Raw genomic sequence first — 19,523 nt, 5'->3', positions numbered from 1 at the left:
AGATGTTTGAGATTCCCCATTATTTAGTTCAACTGATTCAGAAGTTGGCGCCAGAATTTTTCTTGATGTAAATTCACCACAATAGTTCTCATACTAATCCTAGGTTCTGAGAAATCTCTGACAAGGCCATAATGCTATCTTAGCAGTTACTTGCCCAGAACATGCCATTTTGAAGGCCTTATAGGAATAAATGCTAAATATTTGAATAGCTAAATGTGACTCCATGAGAATTTTGAATGGTAGGAATGAAGCAACTGCACTTTCAAAGTTGTGGGGGAAGGAATTCCCTATCCCAGGATGGACATCAAATATTTTTTGTAAATAATTTAAGCAAAAATGTAAGGCTTCATTTTTACTTGGGTTACTTATGAAAATGAAATCACCCGTAGTAGGTTTCTGACACTGATTATTTTACACTCACTGCTAACTGTAGTGGTGTCTCTGATCCAGAGAAACAATTCATAGTCTGCAGTATTATTTTCCATAATTATAACTTACATATTTTCCATAATTAAGTGTTTTGAGACTTTGGATTTACTTGATCATTAATAATGTATAATTTTTCTCTGCCAGCTAGAGAATTATAAATCCTAAATGCAAGATTTTATTAAGACATGAAAATTATATCTGGGTAAGAAAGTAGGAGGCCATAGACATTAAGACATTTATTAAACAACTTTCTTTTACTTGGTTATTTCATGAGATCATTTCAAAAATAAAAATATTTCCAGCTATTTCAGATTACATTATTTATCATTAATCAGCATATTTTAAAAGTTGCCTAATAATCTTTTTAAATTTGAGGGTTCCTTACCTTATCCTTAACATGTGCAATTTTGAGTCTACATATTGTGTTGCGTGTTAATTGAATTTGTACACATACTAGACCTTTAAAAGAGCATTGTAATACAAGGTGGTGCTGGCCAAAAGAAACTGACGTCAGGCAGTGCAACACACATTTTTTTTTTTTTTTGAGACGGAGTCTTCCTTTGTCGCCCAGGCTGGAGTGCAGTGACGTGATCTCTGTTCACCGCAACCTCTGCCTCCCGGGTTCAAGCAATTCTCCTGCCTTGGCCTCCCGAGTAGCTGGGATTACAGGCACCCGCCACCACGCCTGGGCTAGTAACACATTTTCTGCACTCATCTTTGAACTTCCAGATCTGCCCCTTATATATGGTTTGCTCTCTACCTCAAGTTCACTAGTGTTTGTCTCATATAAACCTTTTGTCTTGTTTTGTTTTGAGACAGGGTCTGTTACCCAGGTTGGAGTGCAGTGGCACAATTATGGCTCACTGCAGCCTCGACCTCCCAGGCTCAAGCAGTCCTTCTACCTCACCCTCCCGAGTAGCTGTGAGACTACCGGGGAGTGCCTCCACACCCAGCTAATTTTTGTGTTTTTTTGTAGAGACAGGGCTTTGCTATGTTTTCAAGGCTGATCTTGAACTCGTGAGTGCAAGCAGTCCACCCACCTCAGCTTACTGAGTAGTAGCTGGGACTACAGGGGCATGCCACCATGCCTGCCTAATTTTTGTATATTTATAGAGACAGGGTTTTGCCATGTTTGCAAGGCTGGTCTTAAACTCGTGGGCACAAGCAATCTGCCTGTCTCCGCCTCCCAAAGTGCTGTGATTACAGGTGTCAGCCACCGTGCCTGGAATCTCCTATAAACTTATTCTTCAAGAAGATTTTGTGTGTTTTGAATATTTTTACTTTGTAGCATAATATTAAGCTCTCAAATTATAACTCCATAAAGTGTATAGTTTGGTTTGAGGGATGTGTTTGTTTATACTGTTTTTTGTTAGTTTTAGCATGGTAAAGAAATTGTTTGTGAAAATGTTTTTGTGAAATTGTGTCGTTTCACCTTGTAGTGTACTTTATATTCTTCCTCCAGAATACCTTAGCTCATAACAAATTATCTAATCAGTAACTATTGTTGTGTATAAGCATTTTCATGTTAGATATACCTGATTTGAGAATAATTTTTTTGCCTTACAATTAATGTTTAGCAATCTTTTTCTATGTAGATTTAATGACATTCATGTTCCTGTGAGATTAGAAAGTGTGAAATTTGCCAGTCATTGTTTAATGAATCACCCAGATTTAGCGAAGGATCTCACAGGTAAGTTAGCTGGTTTATTAGAGATATTAGCATAATCATAAAACTGTTTTGTAGATACAGCTTGTGACCTAACTTCACTTTCCAGCTAGATTTTAACTCTAGTATGGTCTCGGGTTTTCATTTGTTGTACACTAAGAAATGATTTCATGTTCATGTAATAAAATTACACTTAAAATCTTTTTATTTATTTGTTTGTTTAAAAGAAAGGCTTTCAGTCCTGGGCTCAAGTGACCTCTCACTTTGGCATCCCGAGTATTACAGGCAGGCGCTACAATGCCCAGCTTAAAATCTTCATATTTTAATCCTTTGAGATTTTTTGAAAATCATAATTTAAGGAAGTAGCGTATTTCTTAAGACATTGGATTTGGGTAGAAATCATTAAGTCTATTTAATTAAATATAGTGGCATTTAATAATAAGTGGGAACACGATTATCTTCTGCACTAGACTAGAATTTTTCATTCTTTTGAATCTAGAGCATTTAAATCTACCTGTTTGGTAGCAGCACATAAGTGGTTTTATCAACAGGCTGTTATTTACCAAAAAGAACAGGGGAAACAACATTTTTTTGTTTAGATTTAGTTTGTATTATAAATTATTTAAGAATTTTTAAAGATATTATAAAATAGTCTGGATTTTATATTGTGTAATTTGCAGGTATATACCTATCAGTTAAATTGCCATAAGCATTTTCACTGTTTTTCTTTTAAGCCTTTTAATTTGTAACTGAAATTCAAACTGACATAGATCAGATACTGCATTGTGAATTGACTTTTCCAGGATAACTGATGAAAATACATTATTAAAATGTCACTATAGGCGTCGTGGCTCACGGGTGTAATCCCCTGCACATTGGGAGGCCAAGGCAGGTATATCACTTGAGGCCAGGAGGTCAAGACCAGCCTGGCCAACATGGTGAAACCCCATCTCTACTAAAAATACAAAAATTAGCCAGGCATGGCAGATACCTGTAATCTAAGCTACTCGGAGGCTGAGGTACGAAAATTGCTTGAACCTGGGCAGCAGAGGTTGCAGTGCACCGAGATCACTCTATTGCACTCCAGCCTGGGTGACAGAGTAAGACTGTTTCAAAAAAAAAAAAAAAAGAAGTAACTATAAAGTATTTTATTTTATTTTATTTTATTTATTTTTTGATACAGGGCCTCACTCTGTTACGCAGGCTGGAGCGCAGTGGCTCGATATTGGCTCACTGCAACCTTGACCACTGGGCTCAAGTGATCCTCCCTCCGTAGCCCCGCAAGTAGCTGGCACTGCAGGGCCAGGCCACTACACTTCTGGCTAATGAGTTTTTTTATTTGGTAATTTTCATATAGATGGGGTTTTGCCATGTTGCATAAGCTGGTATGAACTCTTGAGCTTGTGTGACCTGCCTGCCTCAGCCTCCCTAAGTGCTGGTATTACAGTTGTGGGCCACTACACCTGGCCAACTTTGGAGTTTTAAGTGCAGTTTTGTGATTACAGTAGAGTACTGCTGCTGTAAAAATAACATGATTTAATTTCATTTCATATTTTATAAACATTGCTTTAGTATGGACAAAAACTTAACGTATTTCTGTTCTTTTTTTGCCATTCCAAATCATGACAAATTACACAGCTAACATTTAGCCTAAGTTTTTTTCTCTTATTACAGAATATTTAAAGGTTAGATCACATGATCCAGAAGAAGCTATTCGTCATGATGTCATTGTTACTATAATAACAGCTGCCAAGAGGGACCTGGCCCTAGTAAATGATCAGCTGCTTGGCTTTGTAAGGGAAAGAACACTGGATAAACGGGTAAAATCTGAGGCATTTTATTCTTCTGTAATTTACTGTTTAAATTGCTAAATACAATTGGGTACCATTTTCTGTTACATTTAATGTCTTTCTGTGTGAAAATCAAATTAATAACAATGATAAAGAGCTCCTAATTTGTATGTTTCCTGCATATCTTTTAATTATCCTTATGAGTAAATACATGAGATTCTATACTTTTTGAGATCTTAAGCATGGGTTTCTTTTCTAGCATACCTTTATAAGAGAACCACTAAGTTAATCAAAATTTTACCTTTTTATTTACATGATGAGTTTCGAAAGAATAACAATTGATCATATATTCTTATAGTTAACGTTTTCACATATGACTTTCTTGTATAACTTAGCTGTGTCTGTCATTCATTGAACTAAAGAATATCACTTCCTAAGAAAGTGACGTTTACATAGTGATGTACCAAGCTAAGGACGATAGTGATGGTTACATGTTTAGTTATTTTTCCTGTGATTTTCTCCATTTGATGCAGTTGAAAATATGGATTGCTGGGCGCGGTGGCTCACGCCTGTAATCCCAGCACTTTGGGAGGCCAAAGCGGGTGGATCATGAGGTCAGGAGATCGAGACCATCCTGGCTAACACGGTGAAATCCCGTCTCTACTAAAAATACAAAAAATTAGCCAGGCGTGGTGGCGGGTGCCTGTAGTCCCAGCTGAGGCAGGAGAATGAGGCAGGAGAATGGTGTGAACCTGGGAGGTGGAGCTTGCGGTGAGCCGAGATTGAGGCACTGCACTCCAGCCTGTGCAACAGAACGAGACTCCATCTCAAAAAAAAAAAAGAAAACATGGATTGATAAGGAAAAGGATAAGTAGTGCTAAGAATACAACTAACGAATAGGGTCATGTGTAAACAAGAGACATACCTGTAAGGCAGGCCGATTAGGCCTAACATTTCTAACATGTTTCATGATTGCCTTGCAACATACTATTATTTTATTTGAGGTGTAGTTAAAAATTACTTTCCTCTGCAAATGACTATTATAGTTTCAGGGTAGAAAAATAATTGGTTTTGGTTTTAAAATATAGAAAGAGGTATTATTTAAGTTTTTACTTTTAAAATTGTCATAGGAGCCAGATGTTTAAAAAAAGGTGGATACTTTTTAACTTGTTCAACAGTGTTAGTAATTCTAACTTTGAAGATTTTTTTTCCCTTGGCTTTAATTTAAATGAAATTACTCTCCCCCTAGTGGTTATTTGACATTCCTCCCTTCCCCCTTTTAAAAAAGTTTCACTACTATTACAGTTTTTTCATAGTTTCAGAAAGTTGAATAAATGAATCTTCCTAACTGAAACTGTACGATGTGGTAACAGTAACACCTACTGGATATTTTCTGACCCAGATTTTGGTTTAATAAGTTAGATGACCTTTATAGCCTTTCTGGAAAAAAAAAATTATTTTGTCTCTAGAAATTTGGGAACAGGATTTCATCTTAAGATTTTATTGCTCGTGTTTTTTTTTTTATTTCATGTAAGAAATGTCAAAATGCTTTTGCTAATCTGTTATATAGGGACAAAATTTTATTCCATCTAATAAGTGGCCTAAAAAATGAGAAAATGATACAAAACATTTATAAGAAAGTATTGACTTAAATACACCAAAGATAACATACTCCCACCCACCTCTCTTTTTTAGAGGTGACGTGTTGCTATGTTACCCAGGCTGAACTTGAACTCTTGGATTCAAGTGATCCTCTTGCTTCATTCTCCTGAATAGCTGGTACTGCAGACACCCACCACCACACTCAGCTGCTTCTGCTGCTGCTTCTGCTTCCTCTTCCTTTTCCTCCTCCTCCTCTTCTTCCTCTTCCTCATCTTCCTCATCCTCCTCCTTTTCCTCCTCCTACTCTTCCTCCTCCTCTTCTTCTTTTAATACACAGATACATTTTTTTACTACTATTTTTCTTACATTTTATGATGATCCTCATTCTGAGTTTTTATGGTCTCCTTTCCTGTCTCTTTTTTCACAGCCTTTCTTTCCTACCCTATTAAACCTTCCCAACCTCTAAAAGTCCCAAAGAGTCTTCTGCTAACTAGCTAAATCATTTGCCTTTTAGGCTTGCAAGGTAAGGGCGTTCACTTACGGTGATCACTAAGGTCTTTTTTTTTTTTTTTTTTTTTTTTTTTGAGACAGGGTCTCACTTTGTTGCCCTGACTTGAGTGCAGTAGTGTAATCTCAGCTCACTGCACCCTCCTCTTCCCAGGCTCAAGTGATCCTCCCACCTCAGTCTCCCAAGGAGCTGGCACTACAGGTGTGCGCCACTACTCTTGGCTAATTTTTGTATTTTTTGTAGAGACGGGGTTTCACCATGTTGCCCAAGCTGGTCTCGAACTTCTGGGCTCAAGGGATCTGTACCTGTTTCTACCTCCACCTCCCAAAGTGTTGGGATTACAGGCGTTAGCCTGTTCTCTCTTTTGGGAACTCTTTAATTTGATGTTGAAATTCTTGGACTGATAGTTTGATTTTCTTATCTTTGTTGTTTTACTTCATCTCCATTTTTAATTTCCAAAAGCACCTCTCATTATCTAATTTTTCCTTTTTTTTTCTTTTCTTTTTATTTTTTAAATCATTTTCCTCAGGTTGAATTAATTTTTCTAACTTCCTTTCTCCCTGCCTCTTTTCCTTTTTTTCTTCCCTCCTTTCCTTCCTTCTTCCTTGTTTTCTTCCCTCCTTTTCTCCCTGCCTCTCTCCCTACCTTCCTTCCTTTCTTCCTCAGAGGAATTGAGTCTTATTTTATGGTGTAAAATCTTATCTCCCTGAGAATATTTGAAAGTGTCTTCTACTGCCTGTATTATCTCTGTTTCTGCTGAGTCCTGTTTTCCTCTTCTGGCCTGTTTGTTTTAGTCCCTCTCGTTTACTGTTGAAAGCGTTCCTCAAAGGTCTGATGATCCTTGAATATTTGGTCAGTTTTTTGTTTTTTGTTTTTTTGTTGAGACAGAGTCTCACTGTGTCGCCCACGCTTGAGTGCAGTGGTGTAATATTGGCTCACTGCAACCTCTTCCTCTCAGGCTGAAGTGATTTTCCTGCCTCAGCCTTCCAAGTAGCTGGAATTACAGGTGTGTGCCACCATGCCCAGCTAATTTTAGTGTTTTTAGGAGAGACTGGGTTTCACCATGTTGACCAGGCTGGTCGTGAACTCCTGACCTCAGGTGATCCGCCCGCCTCAGCCTCCCAAAGTGCTAGGATTACAGGTGTGAGCCACCATGCCCACCCTTGGTCAGATTTTTAACTGAATCCCTGCACAGCTGATTGGAAGCTCTGTGTGAGTAGGCAGGTTTTGTCAGCTTGTGAGCGTATTTTTAGAGTGACTGGGTAGTCAGCCAACTCAACTCCTAGATTCACTACAATTTTAGATTTACTAGGATTTTAGATTCACTGGGTAGTCAGTTCCCCAAGTCCTGAGCTCAAGTGATCCACCTGCCTTGGCCTTCCACAGTGCTGGGATTACAGGTGTGAGCCACCGTGCCTGGCCCAGAATTCTTGATAGTGAACTTTGTTCTTATCCGAAGTTAACATCTAAAGGGATGTAACTGGCAATTAAAACATTCCAGATAATAGGGGTTTTGTTTGCAAGGAAAATTATAATCACCTCTAAAACTTGGTGAATTTTCTTTCAATAGAATCAAATGAAATCTCCCGTAAGATTATTACTGGTTTTCAAGGGAAATAAAAAATCACTAGCCTGTAGTTCTAGCTACTCGGGATGCTAAGGCAGGAGGATTATTTAGCCCAGGAATTTGAGACAAACCTAGGCAACGTAACAAAACCCCATTTATTTAAAAAGAAAAAAGTAGATCATTAGCAATATTTGCATTGGAAAATTTCTAAATAGGAACAGATTCAAAATTGTTTGTAAAGCCTTTTATGAAGAGAAATAATGTGCCAGTTTATAAAGGCACACATAAGATTGTACAACCTAATGAACCCAAGGCAATCTTTGGAAATTAGTACAGAGTTTTGTTATCTTTCTCATCTAATAAATTTTATGCTTTTTAGTGGCGAGTAAGAAAAGAAGCTATGATGGGTCTGGCTCAGCTTTATAAGAAATATTGTCTTCATGGTGAAGCAGGAAAGGAAGCTGCAGAGAAAGTCAGCTGGATAAAGGACAAACTTTTGCATATTTATTATCAGAACAGCATTGATGACAAGTGAGTTTAATATGTTGGTAGAATGATTGAGTATAAAACTACTTTTTACTTTAAAAATATCTAATATTTTAGTAATTTCTTATTTTTATGTATTTACTTCATAAATAAAATTAAGTTCATTCAACTTGATTAGTCATTTATTTCTAAGTTTAGAGATAACTTTTTACATATTTTTATATACTGTGTTTAAACAAGACTCTGTCCGTGATTATAAGGTAGCCTTTTAATAGTGAAATAGGCATGGACTTTGGAGTTAGAGACCAAATGTTCACTCTGCCCTTTATTAGATGTGTATTCTTACAGAGGTTCATTAACTTCTTGTGCACTTCAATTTTATATAAAAAGGAAAAATAATAATGCCTTTCCTATAGGATTATCATGTAGATTAAATAAAATAAAGAATGTAAAGCATCCTAGCCCAATGTGTGGCAAGAGAGTACTATTCAGTTAACTACTAGTTACTTTCCTTTTTACACCACTACCAATAGAGGAATTACTAAGTTGTTTTCATTTTCTGAATATTATTTGTAATTCTGTATTGGATCATACAGATGATACTTGGTTTGTGCAGCATAGTTTCTTTTGTTTAATTAAGCTAACTTCTTTGGCATCACTGGATATATATTTCATTTGTTAATTAAGAGACCTTGTATATTTTTAATCCAGTGATGTTAAATAATAAAAGCAAGAAGATACAAGCAATATGCACTAGCAAGAAGGATATTCCAGTATTGGTAAGGAATTTAGATTATGGAGAGAAGAATGATCAGATATACACAGGAAAAACTACATTTTCTGGAAGTAATATGAAGCAGGGGGGACCCTGTTTTTAACTATGTGACAACATGGGAAATGGGCTGAACTGGAATCAGAGGAAATTAAGGAGTTTCTTGAGAATTAGCTCTACTGTGGATCATAGCTTTATATGTTACATTAATGAATTTGCTGTTGTTCTAGACTGCTGAAGAGTAGGTGGAACAGCCTAGCACCCTGTATTTAGGAATAACATTTAAACCTTCTAGAACAAATGTTTCGTACTGACAAATTATAAAGCCACGGATAGTAGCCATGTCTCTGAAGTTAAACTGTACTGAATGTTTTCCAAGGAAGGAAGTCATTATAAACTGATAGCTTCCATTGTATGTGCACACAGAGCTATTATCTTGATATGGTATCTTGGCACAAGATGGTTAAAACTTAAAATGTTGGCTGGGTGCGGTGCCTCATGCCCGTAATCCCAGCACTTAGGGACGCTAAGGCAGGTGGATTGCCTGAGCTCAGGAGTTCCAGATTAGCCTTAGCAACATAGGGACACCTTGTCTCTACAAAAAATGTAAAAATTAGCCGGGCATGGTGGCACACGCCTGTAGTCCTAGCTACTGGAGAGGCTGAGGTGGGAGAATTGCTTGAACCTGCGAGGCAGAGGTTGCAGTGAGCCAAGGTCGCACCACTGTACTCCAGCCTGGGTGACACGGCAAGAACCCTGTCTCAAAAAAAAAAAAAAAAAATTGCTTCTTAAAAATAGAATAATTGTGTCACTTAGGTTTTTTTTGTTGTTATTTCCTAGACTGTTGGTAGAGAAAATCTTTGCTCAGTATCTTGTCCCCCACAACCTGGAAACAGAAGAGAGAATGAAATGCTTATATTACTTATATGCTAGTTTGGATCCAAATGCTGTAAAGTAAGTTACTTTTCAAATAACTGCTGTATTTCCTAAGGATTTCATAAAACTACTTCATCTTATCTAATTAATTGTTACTGATTGGGTTGTTGCTGCTTCTATAGTTGAATCAAGAACCTCAGGTAAATATTTATCAACAAAATATTATGATTTATGTTCAGGTCAGTTAACACCAAAAGTATTCTTATTCGTATATGTGAAGGCGTGTTTGGCAGCTGGGTCAGTAGTAGGATGGTTTCAGGTGTTCAAATAAATGACCATGTCAAAATACCTGTGGCTAGTGTCTGAAACTGCTGGTGCTTTATCCTTCCAGACTAAATATTAAGCCTAATAACTGAATACTGATTCTTTGTTGGGTAAACATATTCAGATCTTCTCTATGTAGGATGGCCATATGATTGATGGTCCAGCTGGATTATTTTCAGAGTGAAAGGGATCACTATTGGTATTTTTGCTGAGATAACCAGCATAATCAAACTGTCCCAGGCCAACCAGGATGTGTGGTCATTTCACTTCAATATATACATATATTATGTTGTACATCATATTATATGTAATTTTTGTCAAAAATACATAAAGTAAATGAGTGATGTCATTAAGAATTCTGATCTCAAGATGGAAGGGTCTTTTCAGCCTAGAAGTTTGACTGTACTGGGCAATGTAGTGAGACTCTGTCTTAAAAAAGAGAGAATTCTGAGTTAGGAATTTGACTGTTTGCCCTTGTGGCTTCTTCAGGTGTTCCTGCATTATTAGATTAAGACTGCATTTTTAGGCCAGGCGTGTTGGCTAACCCCTGTAATCCCAGCACTTTGGGAGGCTGAGGCAGGCAGATCATTTGAGGTCAGGAGTTCGAGACCAGCCTGGCCAACATGGTGAAACCACATCTCTACTAAAAATACAAAAAAGTTAGCTGGCGTGGTGGTACACACCTGTAATCCCAGCTACTAGGGAGGCTGAGGCAGCAGAATTGCTTGAACCCAGGAGGCAGATGTTGCAGTGAGCCGAGATCATCCCATTGTACTCCAGCCTAGGCGACAGAGTGAGACTTGTCTCAAAAATAAAAAGAAAAAAGACTGCCATTTTGGCAGAAGTTCTATTAAGATAGTGTTGTATCGTGGTTACTAATGCCTTTCCTTGCTCAAGGTTTCGATGTTTGTTTACATTTCAAAATATCTGACGAAGAGTGCTTAGAGATTAGTGATTTCTCAGAGCTCTGTCACCTGGGCACCTGGAAATACGGATGGTATTTCTGAGAGAAGAAAATCTGTGTTTCTGGAGAGAAAAAGTTTAGAATGAACACAATAATGCAAATTTGGCATATTGAATCTGCATCATTTTTGATATTTCATTTTTCAAAATAGTCTATAGTGCTTCATGTATACACCTTAGCTTGTATAATAAGGCCTTCATGATTTGATCTGTGTCTGTGGAATGCTCCAGCTTCCTTATGCTCCACACACATGCCCTGTGCTCCAAGCATATACATGGTTTTCAGTTTGTTGTATGTCCCTTACGCTTTGACATTTTCTTTCCTTGTACCAGAACTTTCTAGCTACCTGTATTTAGTACATCTTTCAATCTCTTTATTACCTATTAATCTTTCTAAACCCATCAGATATTTTCTCTCATAAGAAGGCTTATATTTACCATTTGTACTAAATTGTTTTAAATCCTAATAAATATATTTCCCGGTGTTTAAACTTTTAGTTAGATGTGGAAGAGTGGTGTATATACAGCATGCAACAAGAAAGGTTGTAATGCTGAATAATTTCCAGTATTGTTATGTAATGCATTTTTTCATATTCATAACTTTACAGAGCTCTCAACGAAATGTGGAAGTGTCAGAACATGCTTCGGAGTCATGTACGCGAACTATTGGATTTGCACAAGCAGCCTACAGTAGGTTCATGATTTGTTTAAATTCATAGTTTATTATATCACTGTTCAGATTTTCTGTAGTTCTACATAATGAAGCAAGGAAAAAGTATCTCAGGTATTTTATTTTCCAAATGTCAGTTAAATATAATTTCTGTAGTTGTCCAGGCTAAATTTCCATTTAAAATAAATATAACTCTTATTTTCCAGTGTAAGCAAAGAAATGGTGGTTTCTAGTTTATATAAAGTTTTCAGACACTAAGAGTTTATATATAGTTAATCAGTTTTCAAATAATTAAAATTAAATTTCAAGATAAAATTACATTGGACATCATATTTCTTTTTCACTGCCTGATTCATGGTCTCTCAGTGTAGAGTGAATATTCAGATATCAATCCTATAAATATGCCAGTGGCAAACTAAAAGAAATAATGCCGTTAAATTTTTGCAAGGTGGAGAAAAAAACTTTACATTTTTAAGTGTATTTACTAGAATAGGTGTTCTTAACCAGGGGACCATATATACAGACCCCTAAAGGACACATGGATGCTGGAACAGGGGCGGGAAACTTTTTTTTTTTTTTTCTCATAAATACACAGGATCTTAGTCCGTTGCCCAGGCTGTCACATAGTGGCAGTCACAGCTCACTGCAGCCTCCATGTCACTAGGCTGATCCTCCACCTCAGCCTTCTGAGTAGCTGGGACTACAGGTGTGCTTCACCATACCCAGATAGGTTTTGTATGTTTTTTGTAGAAGTGAGTTTTCACCATGTTGCCCAGGTTGGTCTCAAAATCCTGGGCTCATGCAGTCCACTTGCCTAGGACTCCCAAATTGCTAGGATTACAGGTGTGAAACACTGCACCTAGCCTGGCAAACTTTGAAATATAAAGTAATGCTTTATGGGATAGAGGAAAGGGAAGTACATTTTAGAAAGGAGGTTTTCCTGAAGTTATTTAAGTAATGGGCCACAAAGTAGCTAACAGAACTCTATTCCAGAAAATAGAGTTTCTCCTCTTTATATTTTTAATTTTTTGTGGCATGTAGTTTCATAGTAATTCTGATATGATAATTTTATATGTTGATTGCTTCATTGATCTTTTTCCAATCTTCTGGCAATGTTACTTTCATGTGAAAGTTGTATACTTGTGTTTTTTTTGGTACCTTCCTCCTAACATCTCCTTTCCTTCTATTTGTCTTAATAGTTGCTACTATGTAATTCTTTGTTGTTAATTTAGTGTATATATGTGGTAAAACCATTTTACATTGAGCAGACTGTGATGAACTTTTTTTTTTTAACTTCATGAAAAATGTACAGTAATGAGTATTGATTTTTGTTACAGAAATTTCTTAACACATATGACTAGTTGTTCTTTTGTTTCTGTTTTAAATTTCAGTCAGAAGCTAACTGTTCTGCCATGTTTGGGAAACTGATGACCATAGCAAGTGAGTATGTTTATTTACTCACTAAACGTGTAATAAATGTCAATACAGACAAACAAATTATTTACCCAGTGGGACTATTGATTTAATGTAAAGTAAAAAAAAACAATCTTTATCTTAATTTTATTTCTAAGAACTAGTTAGGCTGATTTTCTTTTAGTGGCCCCACAATATTTTAGTGGCACCTGTTCTTTAGCTTAGTAGAATAGTTTTTTTTTTTTTTTCCTTCTTTAATATTGATTCTCTTTAATTTTATAGAGAATTTGCCTGACCCCGGGAAAGCACAAGATTTTGTGAAGAAATTTAACCAGGTTCTCGGCGATGATGAGAAACTTCGGTCTCAATTGGAGTTATTAATTAGCCCAACTTGTTCTTGCAAACAAGCAGATATTTGTGTGGTTAGTAAATCATACTTTACGCTTTTTCTCTAGCTTTACTTTCAGAAATATGTATGTCATTAAAGCCTGTTTTACATACAGTGATTTGTATAAATTTAAGAATATCGTGAGCTCTGAATTACTTTGAAGTATATCTGTTGTCAAGTTAATTCTCTATTTACCATTCACTCTCCAGCCACATTCCAGGAAAATAACTAAAGAACTAAGCCAGGGAGATTGGTCTTAGGAATTTTACAAGATAACGTATTTTGTATTTAGTAGACATTCATTGAGTAGTTAATAAGTATTTTCTGAATACTTGCGTGCATGTGCATTTTCTTCTTTCATGTATTAGAATGGAAATAATCGTCAATAAATTAGTAGTAGTAACATTGCCATATATCTGATTTCATTTATAGATAAAGTAAATTCCTATCTAGACTTTTGTCTTCATTCTACTCTTGAACTCATTTCATATAAAACCAATATTCTTAAAGCTATCAGGAGGGAAAATTTATCCATTCATCTATTCAGCCTTTTTTTTTCCCCCTAAGATAGTCTTGCTTTGTCACCCAGGCTGGAGTACAGTGGCACAGTCATAGTTCACTGCAGCCTTAAACTCCTGTGCTCATGTGATCCTGTACCCCAGCCTTCTGAATAGCTAGAACTATTGGCACACACATCCACACACAGCTAAGTTTCTAAATTTTTTGTAGGCCGTGCACGTTGGCTCACACCTGTAATCCCAGCACTTTGGGAGGCTGAGGTGGGTGGATCACCTGAGGTTGGGAGTTCGAGACCAGCCTGGATAACATGGTGAAACCCTATCTCTACTAAAAATATAGAAATTTGCCAGTTGTGGTGGTACATGCCTGTAATCTGAGCTACTCATGAGGCTGAGACAGGAGAATCGCTTGAACTTGGGAGGTGGAGGTTGCAGTGAGCTGAGATCATGCCATTGCACACCAGCCTGGGTGACAGAATGAGACTGTCTCAAGAAAAGGAAAAAATATATGTTGCCCAGGGTGGTCTCAAACTCCTTCAAGTGATCTTCTCACCTCACTGCAACCTCCACCTCCTGGGTTCAAACGATTCTCGTGCCTCAGCCTTCCGAGTAGCTGAGATTACAGGCATATGCCATCACATCTGGCTAATTTTTGTATTATTAGTAGAGATGGGTTTTCACCATGTTGGCCAGGCTGATCTTGAACTCCTGACCTCAGGTGACCCACCCACCTCAGCCTCCCAAAGTGCTGGGATTACAGGCATGAGCCACACACCCAGGCAAAAGATTCTTGATGTATCTAAAATCATATACTGCATAGCAACGTTTTGGCCAAAGATAAGACCACATATATTTTGGGAGTCCCATAAGATTATAACAGAGTTCGGATTGATGGGTGTAGCAAACCACTATGGCACATGTATACCTATGTAACAAACCTGCACATTCTGCACATGTATCCCATAACTTAAAGTTTAAAAAACAAACAAACAAAAAAAAGATTATAACAGAACTGAAGGATTCCTATCACCTAGTGACATCTTGGTGATCCTGACCTTGTGTAGGCCTAGGCTACTTTGTGTGGTTGTATCTTAGTTTTGCACCAAAAAAAGTTTTAAAACTTTTTTTTTTTTTTTTTTTAAACAGGGTTTTGCTCTGTCACCCAGACTGGAGTGCAGTGATGTAATAAGGCCCACTGCATCCTCAGCCTCCTGGGTTCATGTGATCCTCCCACTTCAGTCTTCTGAGTAGCTGGGACTATAGGCACATGCCACCATGCCCAGCTAATTTTTTATGTTTTTTTAGAGACAGGTTTCTCCGTGTTGTCCAGGCTAGTCTGGAACTCCTGAGCTCAAGAAACCTACCTGCCTCAGCCCCACAAAGTATTGGGATTACAGGTGTCAGCCACCACATGCAGCCAAAAGAATTTTTAATAGAAGCTAGTAGGATAAGGATATAAGGAAAGAAAACATTTTGTGTACAGCTGTACAATGTGTGTTTTAAGCTAAGTGTTACTACAAAAAAAAAGCTGAAAAAGAAAAAAAAGACCAGTACTTTGGCTCACACCTGTAATCCCAGCACTTTGGGAGGCCTAGGCAGGAGGATCACTTGAAGCCAGGAGTTTGAGACCAACCTGGGCAATATATCAAGACCCCAGCCTCTACAAAACATTAAAGAAAAATAGCTGCATGTGGTGGTGCACACCTATAGTCCTGACTACTCCAGAGGCCGAGACAGAAGGGTCACTTGAGCCCAGGAGTTTAAGCCTACAGTGAGCTTAAATGGAATACATCGCTGCATTCCAGCCTGGGTGACAGAACAAGATCCTGTCTCCAAAAAGTTTTTTAAAAGTTAAAAAAAAGCCCGGCCAGGCGCAGTGGCTCACACCTATAATCCCAGCACTTTGGGAGGCCAAGGTTGGCGGATCATGAGGTCAGGAGATCGAGACCATCTTGGCTAACACAGTGAGACCCTGTCTCTACTAAAAATACAAAAAAAAAAAAAAAAAAAAAAAATTAGCCGGGCATGGTAGCGGGTGCCTGTAGTCCCAGCTACTCTGGAGGCTGAGGCAGGAGAATCGCGTTAACTCAGGAGGTGGAGCTTGCGGTGAGCTGAGATAGTGACACTGCGCTCCAGCCTGGGCGACAGAGCAAGACTCTGTCTCCAAAAAAAAAAAGCCCTTGAGGTTTAGTAAAAATACTACAAAAAAGCTGGGATAATTCATCATTGAAGAAAGAAAACAAGTTTAAATAAATTTAGTGCTGCCTAAGTGTACAGTGTTTATAAAGTCTACAGTAGTGTACAGTAATGTCCTATTTCTTCATATTCACTCACCACTTACCCACTGACTTACTCAGATCAACTTCCAGTACTGTAAGCTTCATTTATGATAAGTGCTCTTTATGTAGGTGTACTGTTTTTTATCTTTTATGTGGCATTTTTATTATATGGTTTATATTATGTTTTTTTGTTGTTGTTGTTTTTTTGTTTTTGAGACGGAGTCTCACGCTGTTGCCCAGGCTGGAGTGCAGTGGCGCGATCTCGGCTCACTGCAAGCTCCGCCTCCTGGGTTCACGCCATTCTCCTGCCTCAGCCTCCTGAGTAGCTGGGACTACAGGCGCCCGCCACCGCGCCTGGCTAATTTTTTGTATTTTTAGTAGAGACGGGGTTTCACTGTGGTCTCGATCTCCTGACCTTGTGATCCGCCCGCCTCGGCCTCCCAAAGTGCTGGGATTACAGGCTTGAGCCACCGCGCCCGGCATGTTTTTATCTTTCATATTTTTACCCTATGTTTAGATAATGTTTACACAAATACCACTGTGTTACAGTTCCCTATGGTATTTAGCATAGTAACATGCTGTACAATTTTGTAGTATAGAAGTAGTACACTAGACTGTTTAGGTTTGTGTGCATGTACTCTGATGCTCACATGATGAAATTGCCTTAACAACACATTTCTCAAAATCTGTCTCCACCGTTGAGTGATGGATAATTCTTTGTGTTTGTGGGCGGGGGGAGGGTATATATTTCTCCGTATAAGGGCCCCGCCCTGCCCTATTGGATTTAAATAAATAATCCTTCTTACAATATTACACATAAACGTCAAGTACTATGCTTGGGACCAGGCTTATAGAGACAAATAAGAGAAATTTAATTTCAATTACATAGGTCTAACTTTGTTCTAGAAAGGATTAGAGTTGATAGTTTTAAAATAACTTATAAAGGATACAGACTATATTAGATGTATATGCAAAGAGGTCTAGCTGCCTAGAACATGTATCTTTTATTCAGCATAGAGATCTGAATACCATTACAAATACCAATAATTAGGAGGACATGGGGAGGAAAACCAATTTAGGGAAGAGTAAAGAGTGCGCTTGTCTCTCAGGGCTAGGAATGTGGTTGTGCCAAATTCCCAGACTGCCTCAACCTTTGCATTTGCACTTCTTTTTAAAATTCTATTTACTTTTTTATTTTTTTGAGATAGGGTCTTGCTCTGTCACCCAGGCTGGAGTGCAATGACACAATCTCAGCTCACTGTAACCTCTGCATCTAGGGCTCAAATGATCTTCCTGCCTCAGCCTCCCAGGTAGCTGGCACTACAGGCATGCACCATCATGCCTGACTAATTTTTGTATTTTTAGTAGAGACGAGATTTCACCATGTTGCCCAGGCTGGTCTTGAACTCCTGGACTCAAGTGATCCTACCCACCTTGGCCTCCCAACATATTGGGATTATAGGCATGATCCACCATGCCCAACAAGTTTTGTACTTCTGAGCTGAGTAACTTGCTGAAAACGCTTAAACGTTTCATTGACTTCTTTGGCATTTAGAAGTCTAGTTTCAGAGTACTATCTATTATAATTAGATCAGACAATGAAATAACTTGAAAAGGCTGGGTGCGGTGGCTCCCTCTTGTAATCCCAACACTGTGAATGCAACAGCCACACAGCATAGCCAATCAGTGCTCTTGACATTAGGAGCCAGTGAGGTAGAAATGAATACTGCACTTGCAGTGGTAAGAGCATGAGTTCATGATACCTTCTTTTCTAGCTCATATATTAGCATTGTGTGACTTGAGTATGTTATTTATATGCTCTCATATGTAAAGTGGGACTTAGAATACCCCTTAGACACATATGAAAACAACCTCTGTTAGAGTACCTCCATGAGTTTTTCCTTTCCTCCATGGGCTACTGAATATTATTTACATATTTCCTCTATTATCCCCATTCCTCTTCTGATGTAGAAGAATAAAGAAAAATATGCAAATATAAAATTTAGTTTCTCTCATTCTGTGTAGCTTGCATTCCATCCTTGAGAGTTCCTTCTCTGTACCCTAATGTATATTTATCACTACCTCCTTATTTTCATAAATTACAATCATATCTCACTTCTCAAGAGGTAGATATTACTTGGTAAGAGAGTTAGTAGGCATAGACATCTAATATTTTCTTCCCTCTTTGTCCAAGTTCCATTTCTGAAAAATCTTAGCAAAAATACTTTGAGCAAAGATTATCAACAGACATGTGTATTTGTGTGTGGGGTGGGGGATATAATGAATGAGAATGAGAGGTGGAATTGAAATGTGATGTATAGATTTACTTTCCCTTTAGAATTCAGGTTTTAAGTTTCTACACCTTGACCCTAGAGAAGGACCACATATTTGCCATAGCTTCAGTGGTGCATCCTAGTTTATGCTCCATTGCCCCCTCTATGAGAATGGTCCCCAAATTTTAATATTTTCCAGAAAGCTTGTTTATTCAGCATTTAATGAAACAGTCCTCAGTTTGAATATCAGCTATACAGTTTACTACCAATATGACCTTTGGTAAGTTACTCAGTATTTTCAAGCCTCCTTATTCATTTTTTTCACCTATAAATATAATGTAAAATGAAATTTTATATGTGGCCTAATGCAGGGCCCCCTTGCACTGCCTGCAGGGTTTCAATAAATGGTCATTCTTATAAGTCTTACCCTTACAAAGAGTAGGGATCTTTAAAATAGGTATAATGTAGGATCATGAATCTCTCCATCTTTTAACCAAGTCTCAACATGAGTGTTTTATGGACTACAGTTTTAAAAACTCTCCTCTACCTAATAACCTGCATATGCATTGTATCTTCAGAAGTCCAGATATCTTCTTCCTTGGTCAAGCACACACTGTTATAATTCACTGCATGATTTAATACATTTCATAATTCATGGTTTCTCATGGAGCTTGCAGAATAAGTGACAGAGACTGACAAATATTTCCATTGAATTGTGTGCTTTGGTAAAATAAAGGAGCATTACTCCTTCCAGGCAGGGGTGGAAATAGGTCCAGGAATGGCTTCTTCCAGAATAAGTGACTCTTAAGTTGAGTCTTAAAGGGTGAGTAGGAAGTAGACCATTGTGTGAAGAATGACTGCTATATTTCTAGTTTGACTGACTGGATATCAGAGGAGATGCATTAGGGAAGAAGATAGCGTCTTAGCAGTTGTGTTCAGAAGTGTTGAGATTCAAGCCTGGTTCTATATATTAGCACAGTTACATCACTTGGAGGAAGT

At 37.8% G+C, this 19,523-nt stretch overlaps 1 protein-coding gene across 4 annotated transcripts in view; it reads left to right on the top strand.

The window, feature by feature from the left end:
• The window catches only part of PDS5A (PDS5 cohesin associated factor A), a 165,366-nt gene that overhangs the window by 64,807 nt on the left and 81,036 nt on the right, over positions 1-19,523 (top strand). For all 4 annotated transcript variants that reach the window (XM_015138215.3, XM_078003242.1, XM_078003243.1 and 1 more), the window contains exons 10-16: positions 2,025-2,119; positions 3,770-3,915; positions 7,942-8,093; positions 9,661-9,774; positions 11,592-11,673; positions 13,045-13,093; positions 13,349-13,488. In XM_015138215.3, coding sequence (XP_014993701.1) covers positions 2,025-2,119; positions 3,770-3,915; positions 7,942-8,093; positions 9,661-9,774; positions 11,592-11,673; positions 13,045-13,093; positions 13,349-13,488 — 778 coding nt within the window. The remainder of the gene's footprint in view (positions 1-2,024; positions 2,120-3,769; positions 3,916-7,941; positions 8,094-9,660; positions 9,775-11,591; positions 11,674-13,044; positions 13,094-13,348; positions 13,489-19,523) is intronic.

This window comes from Macaca mulatta, chromosome 5 (assembly GCF_049350105.2).
Source record: "Macaca mulatta isolate MMU2019108-1 chromosome 5, T2T-MMU8v2.0, whole genome shotgun sequence".
NCBI lineage: Eukaryota > Metazoa > Chordata > Mammalia > Primates > Cercopithecidae > Macaca > Macaca mulatta.
Note: the sequence above shows the minus strand (reverse complement) of the source record. Positions and strands in the feature narration are given on the sequence as shown.